Below are 23438 nucleotides of genomic sequence, written 5' to 3'. Positions count from 1 at the left end.
CTTTCATGAGCAAATTTTCCGAACATCTTGTTACTATTTGTTTGTGAAAATTTGAAAGAAACATTGATATATTTTGTGTATGAGAATTTTCTAATATGAAATTTAAAAGTTCAAAATTTATAGTAACTCATTATTACTTTTCTGTTTTTGTGCACCAAATTTTTTTACAAATGTTATTTGGTGTTTGCTAAAATTGTAGCATGTGTAAATGTTTTCCAAAGACAATGTCACTTTTCTTTAAGATAATATTATCCATTTGTTCATGATTATAATGTTATATAACAAATACAAATGGCTATTCAAGGACATAACATAAGCACATTGTCCCCGGAGTGGATAGGGATTGAAGCTTTCGGAAAAAAACTGAGGTTCAAGCCCCTACCATGACCAACTGATGGACGTTGCCACTTGGGGTTGGGCATCCATTGTGGTGATGTGAATGTCTCGTGGTTGGGGGTCGGGTGCAAGTCCCTCGGCTGATTGACAACATAGATGCTCCTAGATATCACAGCTCTCTAAAGCACTTATTAAAAAGTCATAAACACATAGCTACCATGATTACACTTACCCATAGGAAAGCATATGTGTTGTAAGAGGAAGATTGCAATCTATAAACCAATCTCTTGCGCCAACTTTAGCACATGCCACCTAGCACGTAGCACACGATAGTGACCCATTTCCACGACGTGGATTACGAGTGACAAGAAACTCATCGTTGGTTTAATGGTATAACACATGCACACCGCAACTCAGCGTTCGGGCAAGTCTACAACGTGTTCGCTTTTAGTAAAAGCCTTCTGAAAATTGATGGCAAAATATATTTTAAAAACTTAGTGTTTATTTTAAGATTAAATAGGAAGAAAATGCTATTTCAAACAACTATCTTCTTCTTCAATCCATGGTGAATACTACTTCAACTACATAGGAGCTTATACATAAAGGCATGGTGGCACATGCCACACACGTCAAGCACTCATTGAACGAGAAATGCTTACACAATGAAATACATAATTTAAGAGGGCGACGTAGAAACGAAGCAGTCCTAGCATGCAAGGGGATTTTTGATGGCTAATAATGTGCATGGGGATTGAGCACACTAACCGGCGAGGCGGCCATGGGACAAGCCGCGGGCATGTGCTCCACATTGGGGTTGATACTAGAACGGACTACACTGGCAAGAGTACCATCAATGCAGGATGCGGTTTCTTCCTTGAAGGTGTCCATGACCAGGTTGAGGGGAGAAGACACGGGCGAGTATGGCTGCTCAATGCATTGCAAGCTTGAAATGGACGACCAGGGATCACATGAGCTTCCTACACTGAGGTGTTCTTCAAGAAGGGCGTGCCCACCACCCTGAAATAGCTCATAAACATCAACGTTCCCTTCGCCGGAAGTAGCAGAGGCGCCATGGCTAAACATGCTGGCCTCAAGAAGGTCTTTGTCGTTGTTGCCGGTGTCTTGCACTGGAGTGAAGCTGGGCGTATTGCCGGCCAGGCTGTGTGAGCAGCTAGCGAGTGGCTTGGCTGTACGTTGGACTGAAGGGAGCGATAAGGCTCTATTGAATAAATCAGAGGCTGCACTCTGAATGTGCAGGCCATGGAGAAAGATAGCCGTTGAGTCAATGTTTTCTTTCAGCGAGGGAGTGCTTCTTGTGGGCACAATTTCTTGCGGATTTCCACTTACAAGGGAACTGCAACTCCCTGCAAGCCTGTAGTTGCTCCAATTGCCGCTGCTGCCGCTCGCGGGCGCTGAAGACGAGAATGCAGTCGGCCACGAGCACTGGTTATAGCTTGTGAAGGCGTCGCCAGGGAAGACTTGAAGTGAAAGGGCGTGGTGCAGGTTGTTGAGACGTGACGCCCCTGCCATATACCGACCCTGCCGCTTCATGAGCCTCTTCCGCTTCATGTTGACGAAATTTTTCACAGTATTGTCCGTTCTACCGGGCAGCTGCAGCGTTGCAAACAAAAATTAGCTCCAGTTAACAACATTTTATAAGCGATGCAATAATTAGCGCATTCTTGGGAATCGACGGCGGCGCAAACCAGGGCGGCGATCTTGGACCATTGGTTGCCCTCCCGCTGGTGGGCGTTTTCGATGATCCGCTCCTCCTGCGGGGTTAATGCGCCCCTGCGGAGACCCCCCCTCAGCTGCTTGAGGTAGCGCAGGCGGCAGCTCTTGCCGCAGCGTTTCAGGCGGGGGTAGTGAAGGTGGGCAGTGTTCCAACTGCCTTCACCATGCACGCTCACAAAAGCTAACAGCAACTCATCCTCCCAGGGCGTCCAGGGGCCTTTCTTGAAAGCAGGGACCTCGACATGCAGGTGCTCCTTGACTCTCTGTCTCTCTCTCTCCATGACTCACTCCCTCTCTCTCTCTCTCTCTCTCTCTCTCTCTCTCTCGACTGCGCTTGATCACCTTCGATTACCCATCACCCATGACACTCTCTCTCTCTCTCTCTCTCTCTCTCTCTGTCTTCATCGACTGCGCTTCACCTTCGATTACCCATCACCCATGAGAGAAGTAACAGCGCCCGTCTCTCTTTATATAGACTCCTTGCTCCTCCATCATGCATTACATCGTCCGTCTACCAGCTAGCTGTGCATTGCCCTTTCCATGAGAACTTAGAAGGATCCGGCCAAGAACCCACGTACGTAGTACTCTAGAGTCTACCTACAGGCTACAACGCTGCGCTGCCCTACGATCCTGACAAAAGGAGTGGAGTGCAAAAGCTTGGTAGGCTATTGGCCCACGCTCCTTTTGCTTCATATCCACCATCGTGATCATTGCACAGCGAAGGTCATGCTACTAGGTTTCAATGTACAATTAAAGAATGAAAATTGTAGGGAATTTGGGAATACTAGTCACATGATTATCACGATATGGCTAACTTATTGCCCGGAGGAGTGGGGCATTCGGAAGTTGTCATTATAGTGTGATTTTAGGACAATCATTTGTGAGCACGTCAGGATGATTTTCTCGGGAGTCATGTTGTGTAAACCATTTTTTACTCGAGAGCTGCCCGCCCCGGTTATAGGCGCCGGCCACGCACAAGGGTGTTTTTTTTTGGGGGCGTCATCAGTGCTCGAAAAAAAACTATTTTCTTCAAAATTGGAAAACCTTTATATATAAAATTAAGAAATTATCAATGAAAAGTGTTTTTTAAATTTCTGAAGGTATTTGTACTACGATACTCTCTCAAATTTGGCAAGTATTGGCACCTTCAAGCTATAAATTTAGAGGTATTTTTTTAAATTTGAAGGTGATATTACACTAAAGGTCCCGGGCTTTTTTTGAGCACCGGGCATCATGCACATTTTTGGGTATATTGGTCGTAAAATACAACCATTTATTTTGACTGACCACCAAGACAAAAAGTAAATGCCCTTTTTTGTATATTGGTCTTAAAATATAGCCATTTATTTTGAGTGACCATCAAAAGACAAGTAAATTATGAAAAAACCACATTATTTCTACTTAGAGATAACCCAACCTATCAAAAATCATCCTTAGGCACGCTTATTACCGACTCGCTAGTCCTACAACTTGATTTGAAGGGCTTATATAAACATATCTATTTCTATGTAAGATAAATTTCTTTCTACCTTCCTTTTCTGAAGGATAAACCCCCCTTACAGACTTGAAATTTGCAACCCTATCTTGGACTTCAAAATTTTCAAAATTGAAGGCCAATAAGGTACCTTGGTCTTCGTCTTTATGTGAAATCCAATACTCATAAAAATCTATTTTGGGTGGCCTTTTTTTAGAAACTGAATTTTCAAGGTTGTCTTCCTATAACGTTTTGGAGTGAAATGTAGCTGAAGGTTACAAAATTCAACATTGTCCCCTTGGAAGGGGGGAGCAACCTTCAAAGCTAGGCATGTCAATGAATGATCAATCAAAAATTCAGGAAGCTGTCATGCATCAAGAAAGTCGTTTAGGTACTTAAGGTCAATATTCAATAAAAATGTATCACTCAAGTTACCAACCTATGAAGATTAAAGAAAAGTTTTAACTTCTAACCGTGAGGGGTTCACTGGTAACAAAACCCCCATTTCATGTGCATGCCATATTATTATTTTAAATACGTCAGCAATTAATAAATATGACACCTACTATAAATGTAAATATGTAAATGTTCTAATTTAAAATAGGTCTCTTGTGGAATCATGTAATATGTAAATATGTAAATGGCCTAATTTAAAATAGGTCTCTTGTGGAATCATGTAATATCATACACTTTGTTCAATGAGTTCCCCCTTCTAACAATGTGCTTCTACACAAGAGTAATTGAGATCCTGGCCACATCTAGATGCTTAATTTATAACGGCATGCCTATTTTATGACACTTTGGCAATCAGAATCATACATGCAAATGCTTTTATTCCATATGTTGAAACAAGGGTGCATTGATCAGAAGACAGTCGTGATATTTGCCTCGATGGACAAGGATGCCCATCAAAAGGCAACTCTAATAGTTGCTATATTCTTAAAATTGAGCAATTTATTAGTCTTTTATTTTAACTTAAATAATGTGAAACTCCATATTCTTTTTTAATATTAAATATGAAACCAAACATTTTATTCTAATGACTAAGAACTATGGAGGGTTTTCAAATAGCTTAGTAAACATTTTAAGCGTGAAGCCCTCTATAATAATGTGTGAGTTAAGTTATCAATTAACTAGAAAGAATAAGAGAGTTCTATAAATGTGTTCTAGGTGCTTCATGGCATCTCCTGCTTGTTGCTGAGCTTAATAATGATAAAAATATTTCATGAGTATGTGGATAAATTAAATACAATTGAGGTCTTTAAGCCAAAAAGTGTGCGATTGAGTCCAAATGATGATCCATACTAGTGCATATTAGCTCACTACATAAAAATGACATCGATAACAAATAATTCATGTGGATAGGGCTCATATAATTCCATTTAGGATCACGTTTAAGCACGTTTGAGGCCATTTATATTGCCCAGTAATGCTCTAACATGTTCATGTTTCCATACAAACATGAAAAAAATATTGTAATATACATTTATTTTTGGTATGTGTATGTGCTACTGGTAATCATAAAATTTGGGGATTTTTTGTTGCCTGTTGGAGGGGCAAGGGATATATTTGACAACTTGAACTTTTATCACGCTAAGGTAGTAAAGAAACTACTCCTCAAATCTTGGAAGTTATATATTCCCCTAGTTGTATAATGAAATGTTAATCTTGAAAAACAAAATCACATTAATAAGCTTGCAAGGTAAATGCAAAGGTACTATGTCATTAACACCACTATCATATTTTTGCATACGTCTTACCCCATAGTGCTCAATTAAGTATTCTAGATGAACTCTCTCTTTGCACAATCTACATGTATTTCTAAGCTCCTTATAGGAGAAGTCCCACAAACACCAAATAAATTAGTCAAATTTGTAACTCCCCCATCAATCTTATTAAGCAACAAAGGGTACATGCCAATCACTATACTCTCCTCATTCTCATTAGATAACTCATACTCATCATGAAAATCCCATAAACTATGCTAAATCTCAATAGGTACCACATGTTTTCCATGTCCATTCTTTTACCATTTATCTTGATGTGCATCAAACCAACACTACTACACTATAGTTTAATTGGAGAGAACTACTTAGTTGGTATCAAGAAGAAAATTAAGGGTTGTACTTAGCTTAACTTCTCTTTCATGAGGTCCTCTAGAAAGTGTTGTTATTTAAGAAGGAAATTGTTCTCATCTAAAGACCCATTGAGGGTGATTTGCAAGGTATGGAGCTTCAATCACCCATAGAAATCTTTCCATTCATCTTGAGTTCACCTTCTTATACTTTTGGAGCTTTAACCCACTCACATATCAACAAAAAAATCCTCTTTTGATGATCAAAAAATAAGTTTAGAGAAAAGCCATATTACAAGAGTATAAAATTAGCATGTGTTACAAAATTTGAATTTTTTACAAGAAACTAGGTGTGAAATTTTACAAAGTTCTATGAAAGAAGTTTTGAAATGCCACCTTACATATGCACCATTTTACCTTTTGACATATAAAGTATGGAAAAGTTGAGAGGTCTGTACTTAACATAGACTCTATTTCTTTATACCATTTAATTTAAAATTATGAGAAGTACTTCTAAATCAATACCAATAAAAGCACCAATGAAACTTATATAAATAAAATTGACAGGAGGCTTAATGTGTGATCCCAAACCATTTGCCATGATGAGTGCAAAAATTCATAATTTTTTTAAGATTTTAATTGCATATATTGAGAAAGTGGCACTCTCATGATAGATTTCTTTTTACATGTTTTTTTCTTTCCTAAACTCTTAGAGCTTCTTGTAAAATCTAGAAACATGTTTTTTCACACCATTAACGGCTTTTTATCTAAGATACTACAGCCAGGGAGCCAATTCTCATGCTCATTTAGTTTGAATTGGCTAGTTTGATAGCGTGACATCGCACCTCAAGTAAGATATTGCACCCATGAAGCCAATTCTCATGCTCATTTAGTTTGAATTGGCTAGCATGCAACTCAAGTAAACCATTTTGACTATTATTTTGTTGGCGGGAGTCCATGTGAAGAGAGGGCCAAACTCCCAAGCTTCCAGGTGTACTTAGCTTCCCTACACATGGCCATTCCAATTGGAGCTCCCTCTCTCTCTCTCTCTCTCTCTCTCTCTCTCTCTCTCTCTCTCTCTCTCTCTCTCGCTCTCTCTCTCTCTCTCTCAAGCTCCATGTGAAGAGGGAGTCCATGTGATTTGAGGGCCAAACTCCCAAGCTTTCAGGTGTACTTAGCTTCCCTACACATGGCCATTCCAACTAGAGCTCCCCCCCCATATATATATATCTCTCTCAAAATATAGTCTAAAAGGCTTAGATTAAGCATCAGATACATGTATCATATAAGTGAGGTGAAAAGAACTCAAAAGTGGGATGTGTTGGATGGTCTACAACAATGCCCCCCCTTGCCCGCTCCTCCTTTCCCTAAAAGGGTTCCAAAGGTGGGAGGAGAAACACAAAGGTTGAAATTGTTTCATATTCTTAGTACCTTGTATGATAGTGTACTTCTTCACCAATGAAAAAAAGTATGATTGCGTACACATTAAAAAACCAGCAAAAGGAAGATGGGAGAAACACAAAGGTTGAAATTGTTTCATAATCTTAGTACCTTGTATGATAGTGTACTTCTTCACCAATGAAAAAAAGTATGATTGCGTACACATTAAAAACCCAGCAAGGAAGATGTCTTGAGCAACCATATTAAAGATGTAGATACAAATGTTACATAAACTATTTTTTTCCATCATATATTTCAACTTCTCTAAACAATATTTTATTGAAATTTTTTGTTTTAGTTATAAAAACCATCATGTAGTAAGGTTTGGGAAACAAAACTAGACTGAAGAGTTGATGGGTTGAAAAATATGCATTTTTAGAGCATGAGGGGGTTTATTGTGAACAATTGGATGGATTAAAAAGCACCAAACTAGGCAATGAAATTGTGACACATCATTCGAGTAAGAAAACCTATAGGCATTCAATTGGTGAAGGGTGACATGCTGTCCACGTGGCCTATTGTTTCTTAAAAAAATACGCTTCAAAAAAATGAATAAATGGGTAAAGAATCAGATTATATATATACACGTTATTATCCAAAATACGATATCTTTGTATTTTGATTGGTGAACTCTTCACGTAGAAGAGGACCACCACAGACGATCTGCCTTCCTTTTCTTCACGGCTGTGTAGGAGAAGAGGACCACCCGTGCCGTGCCCCCGTCACAGACGATCTGCCTTCCTTTCAGTGCATCGTACGACCAACCGTCTACTGTGGCCGCATGCAGCAGCGACGGACTGTAGATTCTTCTGCGACGCTGGAGGGGGTAGTTGCATCATCATCAGAGGAGGAGCAGGAGGAGGGGTTCCCATGCAGGTTTGCCTGCAACGTAGCGGCCAGCGCAGTGCAGGTAGATAGACACACACACACACACAGTGTGGACACCGAATGCGAGCGTGGGACAGGGAGCCCCGCTGCTGGTGGGCCCGAGTGAGTAGTGGTGACCAGTCTGGCCTGCGTTGCGGCAACCGCTTTTTCACGTGACCCCTCATGTCGCGGGGCCTGCTCTTGTACGACCTTCGAATTAATAGGCTTATTAAATATATATACTATATTTTGTGCCCACGTCCCCCTCTCTCTCTCTCTCTCTACCAACCTCCTAGTCTAGTCTAGTCTAGCGCACGAGACTCCTGTCTTGAGTCTCTCAGTCTTGCGGCTTTTATGTGCCAGCAATGATCTCGCTGCAAACGTCACCGCTTATGACCTCAATTGGCCGTAAAGCAGTCCAGACTCCAAACGGCCACTGCACTCCACCCGGGCGGGGGACTGCCCCTCGTGCAGCCATTGGGAGAAATTGGCACGTCGTTTTATCCTAAGGAGCTTAAATATATACAGCCCTTAAACAACAAAACTATTCAAATTTACTAGTTTTTAGTTAAAATACCCGCAAAATATGCAAATTTAGCCTAGAAAATCGGTTAGTTTATATGCAATGTCCTTATTCTCACCAGTTTTAAAAAATGCTTTTATCGAGCCCTGCATGGCTGCCCTAGGCCAGGCTTTGTAAGATAAAATGTGTTTCTGCCTTACTCTTTTTATACATGGCTGCCTCCCACAGTCATGAGCTAGTGGAGGATTTGTGGACACAAAAGCACATGAAATACTTATATCATAATTGTAAACTATGAAGAGAAGGTTGTGTTGCATTAGGACATTTTGGAGATCATTCGTAGGGCCTTGTAAGAAAATCGTCGATTCTTATTTTCTCTCTCTATAAAAAATCTTGAAATATTAAAATAAAGAGAATGTAAAAGTCATAAAAGTGTAGTCTCTGAGCCAGAGAGGTAAATTTTCTCCTAGGCGGCTGTCTTAAAGTTCGTTGGAACCTTCTTTGAAATGATATATTCGAAACTGCAAGATTAAAGTTAGTTCAAGAGGATATTATTGCACGGAAGACAGTTTGGAGGGAATTAGAACCTTCATCTCCAATTTCAAAAGACAAATACAAGCCTTCTCTCACCACAGCCAGTCATATTCTTTCACTCTGCCTCATATAGTATACTTACTCATTCCTAGAACACTCCAACTGTTGCTCTCATTAGATGTCAAAGATTATATGAGGTTGTCGGGGAAGCAACACATAGACCTTTGGGTGTGATGGCTCCATCTATCCTATTGACCCCCGTACTGCTTCACATCCTCCCTTTTCAAATCCCACAACTCTCTTACGTTTTGCAGGTGATGGTGCCAAAGGCTTACTAGGATATTGCAAGTCAATTTCTTACATGCAAGAAAGAGAGGCATTATTCAGAACACTTAGCAAATGAGCTTCTTGGCTTGTTTGGTGAATGCAAGACACAAAAAGTTAGATTGGAAGAACAAGAATGTCAAATCAACAGACTAAGAAGTGACCTTCGCAAATATAGAGAAAAAGACACAACCGTACATACGGAAAAGAAAGCTCAAAAACGTCGAGAACTTGAGGCACGGTTTTGGAGGCCTGAAGAAGAGAATCCAACGGCATAAGGTAAGATTACACTCAATGCATTCCCATTCACATGTCGTTTATGTTAGCACAGTTAATATTATTTTATTTCTTAGGCTTCTTTGTGATTTACATGTTCTCTGTGTTAGTAATGAGTAGTGTTGTATTTGTAGGATTGTCATACATCCTGAGACAAAGAGAATATCAATCCCAATCTTAATCCAGCAAGGCAACTAAAAGCATTCGTGACATCAAGAATGACAAGAGAAATGATAAAACAAAAGAAGTTCAAGGTGGTTCATCGAGATATAGTGGATGCATTCGTGACATCAAGAATGGCAAGAGAAATGATAAAACAGAAGAAGTTCAAGGTGGTTCAACGAGATATAGTGGATGAATTTGTAACCAACAATATAGTTTCAGCTGTGGATATTCAATCCCCATGGATTCAAGTGGAGTCAGTCGTAAGGGTTATAGTGCCATCCAGAAGTTAGTGTCATCACTCCTTGAGGCCAAAGGCATTAAAGCAAAGCTACTTCCCCCAACACCTACAAAAGTTTGGAGACATAGGGAGGAATTAAACATAGAACAGCTACTTCCCCCAACAATTACAAAAGTTTGGAGACATAGGGAGGAATTAAATACAGAACAGCTTCATTATGTTGGTCACTCATGCCACATTGTTGGAGAGTTTAAGGGAGAAGGTGGCAGCATATTCTACAATAAACACAACAATATATTCATGGACTTGGAGCTCTTACAAAAGAGAATGGTGGAGTTCTATGATACTACATTTGAGGAGATAGGAGGTTTACTTCAGTTTGTCATCAAGCTTGATGAGTGCGAGATTATCAAAGAGAAAAAGATGGAAAGGGTCACAATAACACTTATAAATAGGGCTCTTTGTAATTGCAGTAGGGATGATCCAAAGTATTTTAGTGTGCAGTCCGAGACGAACATCTGGTGGCTAGGTTCATTTGAGGTTAAGAAAGAGGACCATGAATCCTTGTTTTGGGTATTTCATCAGGACACATATCCCCAGTCTCATCTAAGAATAGATGAATGCAACCAGGATGCTCCATGTAGAGAAAAGGGGGGACTTTTAAGTCCAATGGCATCTTGCGGGTGACTTGAAGATTCTCAAGTGCTTATTTAATTGCAGCAAAAGGGGCCAATGCAAAGTCTCCAAACCTTTTAGTGTCAAGATTCTGAAGGACACTAAAAAGTCATCAAATGAAAAGGAAGTTCCAGTGAAGCTCTCTATTGGAGGTGTTAAGACAAGAAGATTTCTTTCCAAGCCAATGAATAATTAGCAACACACACACACACACACAGAGGGAGAAACATATACAACACACACACACACACACACAAGGAGAAACATATACAACATATACATACACATCCAGTACTGCACAAAGAGAGAGAGAGAGAGAGAGAGAGAGAGAGAGAGAGAGAGAGAGAGAGAGAGAGAGAGAGAGAGAGGTATTTTTACAGTTTGGCGCGATATGACGCTTGCATGTCTTACGCAAGTTCGCTATCGTGCCAAATCGCACTAACTATGATAGATGCCTTGGTTGTGTGGTCTAACATGTACATGCACAAAGGACACACACACACACACACACACAAGCAGAGAGAGAGAGAGAGAGAGAGAGAGAGAGAGAGAGAGAGAGAGTTATGTCTCTTTCTTCCAGGCTAATTGGTAGCTCATTGCAAGGAGATAGGGTAAGGGGCCTGGATTGGCCGCAAAGGCTGCCTCTCAGAAGAATCTAAGAAAAGGAAAGAGCCGAAGCCTGAAGAGAAGACAAACGCGAAGCAGACTGCAGAGACCGCCAGGGCCTGGTAGGGAGGCGAACAATGAAGAACCTAAGACTGATGAGGATCCCAAGGCTAGTGAGGATCCCAAGCTTGATGAAGATCCCAAGCCTAATTTACCTGATGTAATGTAACCAACTCAATATTAAGAATTGTTTCTATTAGGTGTTTTTTTGTCCCTTAACAATGATTATAAGTTTCAATCATATTCAGACTAATTAGAAGTATGAATCATGTTAATAATGGTTCCAGACGCTGAGGAGGCTTATCATCTTGGATGTTAATGGATTGGTGCTCAAAAGACAGCCCAAGAGCTTTGGACCAAGTGTTACAGGGAATTACAAAGTCAGGGGAATGCATGTCATGCTAAGTCCCAAACTGTATCAATTTATCAACTTTGTAATGAAGCACTTTAGATTGGCCATCTGGTCCTCAATGTGATGACGCATAATTTAAGGCCTCTTGTCACGCTAGTTTTGAGAGAATCTGAGATTGAGGAAACAGAATTGTATTTTGTATATGACCAAAGGCACTGTTACATTGACCCAGGTGTTTGTCATCCTAACAAACTTGGGGTGCCCTTACTTATGAAGCGCTATGTGGATATCCAACATCCGTATAATCCCACAAATACATTATTAATTGATGATACCCCTGAGAAGGCTATGTATAATCCCATTGGAACATGGATATCACCCCTTCCTTTTTCGAAGCTAATGCACATGATGTTTATTTGGAAGAACAATTGATTCCATATTTAGATGGATTGTACAAATCAAAAGACTCTGTACAAGATTATGTAATGAGAAATCCATTTTTGTAATGTAATGTCTTCAACTGTTCTATTCTCACTCAAGTAATGTGTCCTGGAAAATAGTATACATTGTCTTATTTTTTGAGAGTACTACTTCAAACAAAAGGCTCTTGATTAATTATATTAAAATACATTCAAATTTGTAATGTCAAGTAGGAGTGTCATTAACAAGATAGACTTGATTAATTATGTCAAAAGAGTACATTGAAGTGGGTATTGTCAAGTAGGAATGATCTTGACTGTGTTACCCGATTCTTTACATTGTATTAGTCGCTGCCTTCTAAGGAGGACCTTTCTTCCATTGTGAATGAAATTAAAGTGTGCCGGCATGTCTTGCAAGGATTCTTCAACAATATCCTTCCTTAGTTGTTGTAGATTGCATTTCTCTCGTATAGAAACAATTGTCACCAGTGTTGAAGCTTCATCAATCACTTCAATGTCTATGACTTTGTCATCCATTGAACTTGCGGCTTCCTGATCCATTGGTACTAACTCTCCATTGATGTAACGGGACCTGCTATACCAGAAGGACAAGATAAAAGTTTGAGTTGCAATCATGTACTTTGCAACTACTATCTCTAGTGCAATGTTACAATGGATATTGTCAAAAACTTTACTCGGCCATCCCTCATCAAGAAGTCTTGCTAAGAGGAGTGTATCCAAATCTTTGCAGACGAGCATTGTTCTCACTATCTTTACCTAAAATAAGCTAAAAAGCTCCACAAACACAGTAATTGGTAGGTAAACCATAATTTTTACTACATGAGTCAGAATGCTCCCTCGTACAGAGCGTTGCACATCCTTGAAGAGCTTGCTCTTTATTGACTCCATTACTGAGGGGTCTAGGATAGGCCAATCCATGTAGTTCCACTCTGCTTGCAAAGGTAGCTCTTCCAAGTGGCCACGACTGTGTTTCTTGTTTAGAAGATGGTAGAAATGAAAATAGAAAAAGATTCCTACATCTACAAGGCTTTTGTTGCTCCTTCCCTCATACTGTAGCTGACCAATGTGTGCATGAACCACATTCATAATTCCAATGATGCACTGAACTGGATCCCACTCCTCATATGATGAGGGGTACACATCTACAACCATAGACATGGACAGTTTACACAGTTCATGAGACCATTATGAGAAAATGAAAGATTGACAAGCGATAGATTAACTTACAATTTGGTCTATGCGAGGGAAAATTTATGTCATTTGGACTGCCAAGTGTCGGGAGGCTGGAAAAAGAAGAAATGCCTCTATAGCTACCTACCCAGGAGCCTTGGAAGACACAACAAACACAAGGGGCACCACCAGCACAATGCTGGAAACAAAAAACTCTCAAAACACCACACAGAGATACCTCAAAAACCCTGTATTCCACAAGATACTGAAAACCTGCACACTTATCCACAAATAATGCAAAAAAGAAGATCTTTCTTTCACAAATCAGCTGACTCCACTCGGCTTCCTTCACTCCCTTCGGCCATGGCTCTCCTTTTACAGCACCTTCACAATCCAAAGCTTCTAAAAAGAAAAACTTTCAAACTCTCGACTTCGCTGCCAGCTTGCTGTCCTGTATGTTCAGCAGCCCTCGCCTCTGCTCTCTTTGCTTCCCAACCTGAGGCTCTCTCTCTCTTTCTTCACCTTTGCTCTGCTCAACGACCCAAGAGACCTTTCTCTCTGTTCACAAGGTGGCTATATCCCTTCACACTTGTTGTTGTACTCCAGCCAGCCTCACCAGAGATCTCCATTTCACAAGGCGGCAACTCCACCCGAGCACTGCAGCTCTTCGTTATCTCCCACACGGCGACTACCACCGTCGCCCACACGAGAGTCTGCAGCTGCACTCTAGAGCCCCTCTACACGTTGTGTTTGGCGTCTCCCAGCCGCCCCAGCAGCCCCAAACTCGCCAGCCTCTGCCCTTCGCACGCTTCCCTCTCACAAGGCCTGCCGAATCACCTTGGTCGTATATTCATCTCCAGGCCGCAACCTGGTTCACCAGTCCCTCAACTGTCTTCCCTTGCAGCTCACCTTCTCTCCTTGCGCCTGCCAGTAGAACCACCAGAGAACCCTGTTCCCAGAGGGCTTCTTCACACAGCCTCTTCTAAGGCTCTCTCACGTGCCTGTCGTCTCGCTGCACACGCCCCAGCTGCTCTCTGCAAGGCCGCTAGCCTTCACTTGACTTCACGCGCTGTCAGCCACGCTTGCCACCAGTTGTCGCCGCCAGCATCCAGCTCTGCATAGCCCGGGCCCCTTTTCGCTGTCTCTCTCTGCCCGTCACCTTTGATGCCAGTAGCCGCAGCAGCAGCTTCCACGTCCGGCTTCACCTCACAAGGGAGGCCCCCATGTCCAGCCTCTAGCAGCCACACCACTTCATCACTGTCCGCCTGTGGCTTGTGCTATCCTTCCCAAACAAAAGGCCCCTTGCGTGGCTCTGCTGAATGACCAGTGCAACTCCCTTCGTCCCCGGCAGCACCCTTTGCTTTGGCTCTCTTTCTCCCTTCGCCAACTTTCCAGAATTTCGTGCTGGCAGCAGCGTTAACTTCCACATGGTCATTCTTATTAGAAGATGGCCATATCACCCTTATGCTTTTCACACCATTGCTCAAGCTACATTGGCCACACCAATATTTTATGGCCCTCATGCTTCCACATCTTCGAATACAACCTAGTATGCCCACTTATTTTGGAGACGTGTATGCACTTCAAACAACCGAGCAGCTGATACCACATCCAACGGACCTCCAATAGACCACGTTCCGGACAGGCCTGTAACAAGCCTACAGCAAAACCATTCACCCTGTACATCTGCCAATGCATTCAAAGCCAAACTCTTCACACATGCCATGCATCCATATGTACACAAGCCCAAAATACCTTTCAGAAAAACGCCTAACACCAAGCACAAGCTCATTATGCATATATATATGCTACACTAGGACTTCCTTGATGGTTGTCCATCAAGCCTCTATCTTGAAGTCTTTCACTCTTCCTTTCCATGACACCCTAAAGGTATTCTTGTTGCTTGTCTTTCTTCTCTTCCTTGACCGCATAAGGACCCAGGTGCCCTTGGTGATTAGCATTTCACTCAACTGATTTTGTGCATTGAGAGAGTTGGATACAAGTATAGCAAACACTGATGATCTTGGTCTCCTTGCCCTAGGAATTGAATCATCTATGATGGCATTAGTGGGGAAAAATTGAGATGATATAAAATGAGATTTGCTACCCATCGTTTCAAGAAGAAATGGAGTACAGAAGGTTGAAGCTTCAGAAAATGGAGTGCAACAGAAGGTAGAGGAAATGAAAAGAGCGCGGGAAATTATTTAAGCCCAAGAGGAAGTTTGAGAAGGAGGGAATTTTCCTCCTCTGTAAAGATACGTGTATTTAATATATGGATAGGAATAGAAGTTTCCCTCCCTACAAAAATGTATGTGTGTTTAATGCATTCGGGTGTGAAAAGTGACTATCAAGTAGAAAAAAGAAAGATGCAACACTACTAGAGGTTTAGGGCATACCGACGTTAGAATACCGATGCAAATGTCGAACGTCGGTATGCCCGTCGTAATCTTGGAGGAGACAAGTCGGGCGGGCTATTTTCAAAATTTCAAATACCGACGCGTATACCGATGCGTATACCGACGCTTTTACCGTTGTGTATACTGACGCATATACCGAGGTGTATACCGACGCTTATACCGACGCGCATACCGACGCTCGTAAGTTTTTTACAGCCGAGAACCTATTGTTCTCTGTTTTTCGCGGCGTCGAATTACATCCAGAGAAGGTATGCGTTTCAGCATCTCCTTCAAGCTTTCCTCTTTTCTCCTCTTCTCCTTCTCCACTTTAACTTATATGCTCTTGCTTTTACTAATATGCTCTTGCTTTTGCTTTTTAGGATATAGGACGTTTAGGGTTTTGTGTTTTTTTTGGCTCTCTATGCATGTTGAGAGCTCTCTATGTATGCATAGATCTCCTAATGCATGCATAGAGATTTTAGGACTTTGTATTACTTGTGTATTAGTTCTTATTCTTATGTTTAATTTACTAATTACTTTGTTTAATATTTTGTTTTGCAGCTCTTTCACCAATCTTTCACCAATCCTCTCCTTCAGCTTCGCAAAAAAGAGGTAGTCCCTCTTTCGATTTTCCTTGTTTATGCTTTTTTCTACGTATTATTGCACCCCTGTTTTATGGTTTAGGGTTAGTTTGGGGTTCTTGTAAGCTTATACATAGGATTATTGCAAGATCTATGCATAAAACCTATCATAAGCTTGCAATCTCTATGCATAGCCTTCTTGCAAGCTTTATGCATAAGCTCTATTCATAGAGCTTGCGAGCTTGTAAAATCTCTATGCATAAGCTCTATGCATAGGCTTTATGCATAGAGTTTGCAAGCTTATAAAATCTCTATGCATAGGTTTCTTGAAAGCTTGCATGGACATTGTACATAGAGCTTGCATAGCCTTCTTGTTGAAAGCTCTATGCATAGCCTTCTTGTAAGCTTAATGCATAAGCTCTATGTATAGGCTTTATGCATAGAGGTTGTAAGATTATGAAAGCTCTATACATAGGGCTTGTAAGCTTATGCAAGATCTATACATAGAGTTTATGCATAGAGCTATATGAATCTAGCTGAATGCATGAATTAAGATCTATGCATAAAGCTTAATACATAATGTTTTATGTATAAATCTTATGGATGAGCTTTATGCATAAGGCTTCACATGCGTTATGTTTTTATGCATAAAGCTTTTTTTGATGTAGAGTGCCTTGCATGGATGGAGAGCATAAGCTTTTTGAATGTTTATACTCTCTTATACATATAACATATATTTCTTATGCTCTGTTTTTCTATGCATAAGGTATTCTCTTTATTCATAGAGTTTATATATGTTATCAAGGTAAGATCTCTTATCCATGTAAGACAAGATCATGTTTATTACACCATTGGGTGATGGGATTAAGGGTTAGCATAGTGCATAAGGCTTATAGCATAGAGCTTATGCATAAGACTTATGCATATGGCTTATGCATAGAGCTTATGCATAAGTCTTGCAGCCTTATTATGCAAGCTTATACTTAAGGCTTGCAAGCCTTACTATGCATACGATTGCATAAACCTTATTCATAAAGCTTGCATAAGACTTATGTATAGAGCATTACACATAAGCTTATGTATAGATCATTATGCATAGGCTTTATGCATAAGGCTCTATGCGTTCAGCTTTAGGTGTAGGCTTCTATGCATAGAGCTCAATGTGTAGGCTCTATTTACAGAATCTATGCATATAGATTTTTGCATTTATAAATAGCTATTTATGAATAGAGATATCCCCTCTCTCCATCCTTGTTCTAATTACCTTCTTAATTTTGTATGGAGAGAAGATAAGCTAATGTATAAGTTATTTCTAAAATCTCCCTCAACGGCTGGGGAAAAGAAGCCCGTTTGATGCTTTTTTTAATATTTTTAAAGTCTCCCTCAATGGTTGGGGAAAAGAAGCCCGTTTGACGCTTTAAATGTTATTTTTAAAATCTCCCTCATGGCTGGGGAAAAGAAGCCCTATTTTATGGTTTACATAATGCTTTTTGTAATGCATAATGATTTGTATTTAATGAGCTACATATACATGTTATCCTGCTAGATGGAGCCTCTCAATCTTGAAGAGAGAATAGCATGTCAATGCATGCGATGTAAGTACCAAATCTTTCGAAAATGAAGGATTTGCAACCAGCATATTCATGACGCTGGCATATTTCCAATGGAGCGCTTGCAAAATTTACGGTTTCAATCGTACAACCAAGTAAGTGTGCAGCCGCATCTTGATAACATTGCACCTATGAATTCTCATCCCCAACAAAGGATGAGAATATCGAAGGAGGGAGTGACAGATGGAGCTCAATTAACAGCACCCGAGGGAATGGAAGAAGGTCAGGAAATGGAAGAAGGTCCAATGGAGGAAATGTTGGATGCCTTCATCGAGCAACAAGAAGCTCTCTTCGAGGAGCATGAACATGAAGATCATCAACCACGACATTCTCAACGGTCAAATTATGAACCAGAGGAAGAGGCCATGCGTAAACTTGCACGCCTTCCATTATACAATGGTGCCAACATATCTGTATTGCGTGCATCTCTTACGATGCTAAATTTGCAGTCAATTTTTGGATGGTCTAATACAAGTATCAATGAACTCTTCAGGTAAGGATTTTTTGGAGATTACACCTAATGTTGAAATGATAAATTTTCAACTTGTATTTGACTAAATCTTAATAGTAACGATCAGATATTGCCATACTTGCAGGCTTTTGAAAGACCAGATATTGTCCCTCGGCAACGAGATGCCTCCATCTCGTGCAGATGCCAAGAAGTTATTGAAATCCATAGGCATGGATTACAATAATATTCATGCTTGTCGCAATGATTGTTGCCTCTTCCGCCACATGAATATGAGCATTTGCAAGAATGTCCCCATTGTGGCTCTAACAGATATAGAGAAGATGTTCAGGGGGAAGCTGTCCCGGTAAAGGTTCTTAGGCACTTTCCAATCATCCCAAGAATAAAAAGCATGTTCAGGTGCAAATCTATAGCAAGCTTGATGACATGGCATGCCACAACTCGATCCACAGATGAGAAATGGCTGGATTTTAGGGAAGATCCTCGTAACCTCCGTCTTGGCCTAGCAATGGATGGTGTAAACCCTTTTGGTTTAAGGAGCTCTTCATGGAGCACATGGCCTGTTTGCCTTGTGAATTATAATCTTCTGCCATGGTTAGCAATAAAGAAAGGTCATTTGTTGCTCTCATTAATAGTTCCAGGAAAGTACAAGGTGAAGAACATGGATGTATATTTGGCACCACTTATTGATGAGTTACGCACCTTGTAGAATGGAATTGAAGTGAAGGACATGTCAAAGCAGCAGAGTGGCCAAAGACTTGCAACTGTGCAAGGTATTCTCATGTGGACAATGCATGATTGGCCTGGCTATGGAGAATGCTCAGGTTTGTCTATATCGGGTTACAATGTCCTGTATGTGGTCCTCGACTTGATTCAAGATACTCAAAAGCATTACGAAAGAATGTGTTAGGTATCTTCCAGAAAATCATGAATTGCGGGATGGTAATCTAGGAAGACCTCCTCCAAGTGCACTGAAGGCAAGCGATTGGAAGATCAAATGGGAGGAATGTGGCAACTTGGCATGTCCTGGGATGAAGAGGCTCTCTATCTTTCACCAACTCCCCTATTGGGGTGATCTCCTTATAAACCATTTGCTTGACCCGATGCATATTTTCAAGAATGTAGCTGACATTCTGTGGAAGACCATGACAAGAAAAAAGGAGACTAAAGGCCAAAGGGACGACTTGGAAGAGATAGGTTGCATGCAAGAGTTGTGGGCTCGCACTAGACCCAATGGAAAGGTGCTACTTCCAAGAGCCCCATGGGTTTTTAGTAAGATGGAGGAACAACAAGTCAAGAGGACAATTTCAGAGTTTCGGACTCCTACAAGTTGTATGCATTGCTTGAAAAGTGCATTTACAAAGGATGATGATCTTAGTGGCCTCAAGAGTAGAACGAATAGACCAAAGAAGAGCAACCTTTGATTGTGGTGTCACAGCACAGTTTGTTCAAGAAAGTCGTGCAAGTGCAAGTGATGATAACACAATTATTGGAATGCTTGATTACTTTGGAACCATTCAAGACATATTAAAGGTTGGCTTCAGAAGTTTTGAGTTGTTTATCTTTGATGTGAAGTGGTTCAAGGTAATCACGAATGGGCCACATGCAATTGTACGTAGAGACAAGAGTGGCCTCATCCAAGTGGACTCCACAAAGGTATGGACCGATCAGTAAGATACTTTTGTGCGCCCAGAGCATTGTGAGCAGGTTGTCTCTTTAAAGCGGATCCAAAAGATCCACGCTGGCTATTTGTGGTTCAAGTCGCCCCCCGCAGTAATCAAATTTTTGAAGAATTTGAGCTACAACAGGGTGATGTGGATTCACAGGGTGGTGGGGAGCAGCAAGAACAAGCCGATATCAACAATGAAGAGGAGCAAGCAAATGAAGAGGAGCAACTAGAGCAAGATCCAAATGAAGAGGTGCAAACCAATGAAGCTGAAAAACATGTTGAGAAAGAAGACATAGATGATGAGGACATCCTTCATCAAGGGACTTTTAATGATGAGGATGCTGAAATGTACATAGACATAGATCTCTTTGGGGCTACTGATCTTAATGAGGATGATAGAATAGATAATGATTTTTAAAATGATGTATCTTAATGATTATGCAAATAGTTATGACATATTTGTAATGATTTTATGACATTGAAGGTGCAAAGTGATATGGTTTACCATTGTTGTTTAGGAAAGTTAATGCTTGTTATATGGTCCTTTCATTGTTTACCATTGTTAATGTTTACCGTCATAATCACTAGTGCAGGTGCAAATTGATATGGTTTTACCATTGTTGTTTATCATTGTTAATGTTTGTCATATGGTTCTTTCATTGTTTACCGTGTAATTTTCATTTTGCACAAGTTTGTCATATGATTTTTTGTCCAACAGGCCATGGGTGATGACTCACCGTCGCTACTCGACTACAGTCCTGATTTCTCATTTAATCCTACACCGTAGGGCATGAGTCCCCGGCAGTTATATGGTTTTCTCTCGTCCATGACTCCAGAGCAGAGAGCCATGGCTCAGAGTTATTGGGGTTCTAGAGCAGGGACATCTGCCTCACCATCTAGCTTCTCGACGCCAGTTCCCACACCCGTAGGTACAACAGCAGCTCCCACACCTCATACCACACAGCCTTCCACTCCTCTTACAGCTCGATCTACCACCTCTTCACATAGACGTCGCTCACGTAGTAGGTCTTCAGGGGGAGGTTGTTGTGGTGGTAGTGCCACAGATGCTGTGACACCACCACGTGAGCGTCATCCTTCGCTCTCATCTGTTGATAGCACACCCATAGGTTCACCTTCCACTCCCTAGGGTGCACATGACCATGACAACAGCAAGATATACACAATTAGGGATGGGGCACCAATAATGAATAGTGCAGGGAAGGCAATGAAGACACGCATTCGACAATTGTGTACTATACAGTTTCACAACTCTGTCATGACTAAATGGGATTAGCAAGATAAGGAGAAGAAAAATTATATAAATACAAAGATAAAGCAAGAGTTTCAGCCATCTGACCCTATGAATGTCGTCTCTAATGAGTGGATACAGTATACAGCTCGCATTTTGATGGGGCATCGTAGGTCAGAGGCGAGGGATGCATTTAGAGAGGGAAAAGAGAAACCTATTTGGCTAGATGACAGGGAGTGGGAAGCCATTGCTCAGGAGCTTACAGAGACACCAGAGAGGTTTCAACAACAAAGAGAGGCGGCAAGGGCAAGACTCCAAACAGTAGGGGCTTCTCATCTTGGGAGTCGTGGTTACGAAACCATGCGCCATGAATTCGTAAGTATTTGTAGCAATTTTATTTATCTAAATGTATGTATGTGGGCTAAATGTTGATTTCTAAAAGTTGTAATTGTTAATCGTTTGTGTAGGAGTTGGCCATGAATCGCCCACCAAGTAGGCGAGAGGAGAAGTACGCTCACAAACATGGCCTTGTGGCCTTTTTTGAGATGCTTGAAGAAGAAGGAGAGACCGTCAATTGGGAGGCATTACCATGATGTAAGATGACCTTCAAACTATTGGTATATGATCAAAAGATTCTTGAGTATTAATGTTTAATTTAATTTCTTATTTATCTGAAAAATAAAAAAACAAGCACGGTTGTTTTTGTGCTCTATTTTAGACAGAATGGTGCTGTCTATTTGCTGCTGTTGAGTCCTGTTCATTGCAGGCAGCCAGGCAACACTATTCTGTCTAAAAAAAATTTCTGCTATAGCATCGGTATATTCCCCAGTATAGACGCTGGTATAGTTGTCGGTATACATGCCGGTATTGTCGTCGGTATAGACGTCGGTGAAACGTCGGTATAGACACAGGTATAGAGCCCGATATAAGTGCCGGTGTAGAAGCCGGTATAGACGCCAGTATGCTCGTTGGCATAGGCACCGGTGTAACGTCGGTATAGACACTGGTATAGGCGTCGATATTTTTTCCCGACGCTTATACCGACATCGTCGTTTCGGTGCAGATATCGGCGTTTATACCGATGACGGGGCTTTTTTAAACCCCATTCAATGACGTCGGTATAAGCGCCGGTATTAGGCTACCATGTAGTAGTGCAAAAAACTAAGAACTTTTAAAAGTTACACCTCAGAATCTCTTCAATATTAAAGCATAAGTGTCAGTAGCCCATTGGAATCTATACATAATCATGAAAATAAGTATCAACATGGTTGAATATATATATACAACATGGGATGTTGGAACCTGTACAATTTGCTGGAATCTATACATAAGTATCCAAATAACTATCGACGTGTAGTAATCTATACCTAAGTATCTGCATGTTTAAAGCTATACATGAGTATCAACTATAGTAACAACATGTTACTCCTCCCCCTTCTTTATGTCTCTGAATGCTCTACATTTTGTCTTTGCATCATTTCCTCATAGGAGCATAAACTATGGCCCTTGGTCAACAAACTTGACCATCTTACTCTTTACTACTACCTACTCTCTGCAGTTGCATCAGCAACATCTACATCAACATCTACTTCTATGTTATCATCAACATGCGAAGCATTATTTGTTCCCTTCACACTCTTTGCTTGGACCTCTATCTTCTTTGCTACCACTAAGGGAGCCCCCTCCGCATTGTTTTCACTTCCTTTGCCAAAGATTTCATGCTGCTCTAGGTCTAAGTCCTTCAAGGTCATAAGGCAATGGTTCTTGGTCTGCGATAGTACTAGACAATCCTGAGAAAAATTTAAGGAGAAGTTAAGAGAAGAGTAGTATAATAGCTAAACCCCAACAAATGTAGAAAGGTAGAATACCTTTGACAAGAATGAAAGGAGTCACTTGCCTTCTTTGCATAGATTTAAAAAAAAAGTATCAACCAAGTTGGATGGTGGCATCTTGCCAAACCAATGCATTTGCCTTCTGTTCTTGAGAACATGTAAAGAAAGTCTTTAAACACCTATATAGCTATTTTTTAATGAAGACACAAATTTTAGCAAAAAAGTATTTACTAGCCGACAAGTCAATGGGGTCTTTTCCAACTGTGTTAGTTTAATCCCATGCTTCCCTTGCAAATGATCACACATGATTAAATGCTTACAAGTCTGGCACATTGACAGTGCTT

The 23438-nt window shown here is 40.9% G+C and overlaps 1 protein-coding gene and 1 pseudogene across 1 annotated transcript; both read right to left on the bottom strand.

The window, feature by feature from the left end:
• Positions 1-889: 889 nt before the first annotated feature.
• Positions 890-2374, bottom strand: LOC147619080 (uncharacterized). The gene is made up of 2 exons (XM_086774540.1): positions 2043-2374; positions 890-1947 (listed from the first exon to the last, which is right to left on the bottom strand). Exons 1-2 carry the CDS (start codon positions 2349-2351, stop codon positions 1069-1071), a joined length of 1188 nt encoding a protein of 395 aa, XP_086630666.1. The 5' UTR covers positions 2352-2374; the 3' UTR covers positions 890-1068.
• An 8879-nt stretch (positions 2375-11253) lies between these two features.
• Positions 11254-23013, bottom strand: LOC147619079 (uncharacterized; annotated as a pseudogene).
• Positions 23014-23438: the final 425 nt, after the last annotated feature.

The sequence above is a fragment of the Cibotium barometz genome, chromosome 34 (genome assembly GCF_041138505.1).
Source record: "Cibotium barometz isolate CiBa-2024 chromosome 34, ASM4113850v1, whole genome shotgun sequence".
Classification (NCBI taxonomy): domain Eukaryota; kingdom Viridiplantae; phylum Streptophyta; class Polypodiopsida; order Cyatheales; family Cibotiaceae; genus Cibotium; species Cibotium barometz.
This window is presented reverse-complemented; position numbering and strand designations above follow the sequence as displayed.

Coding starts and splice junctions, on each gene's coding strand:
- LOC147619080 (XM_086774540.1), bottom strand. CDS start 2,351: ATGGAGAGAGAGAGACAGAGAGTCAAGGAGCACCTGCATGTCGAGGTC. Junction 1,948..2,042: donor GGTCCAAGATCGCCGCCCTG/GTTTGCGCCGCC, acceptor GCAACGCTGCAG/CTGCCCGGTAGAACGGACAA.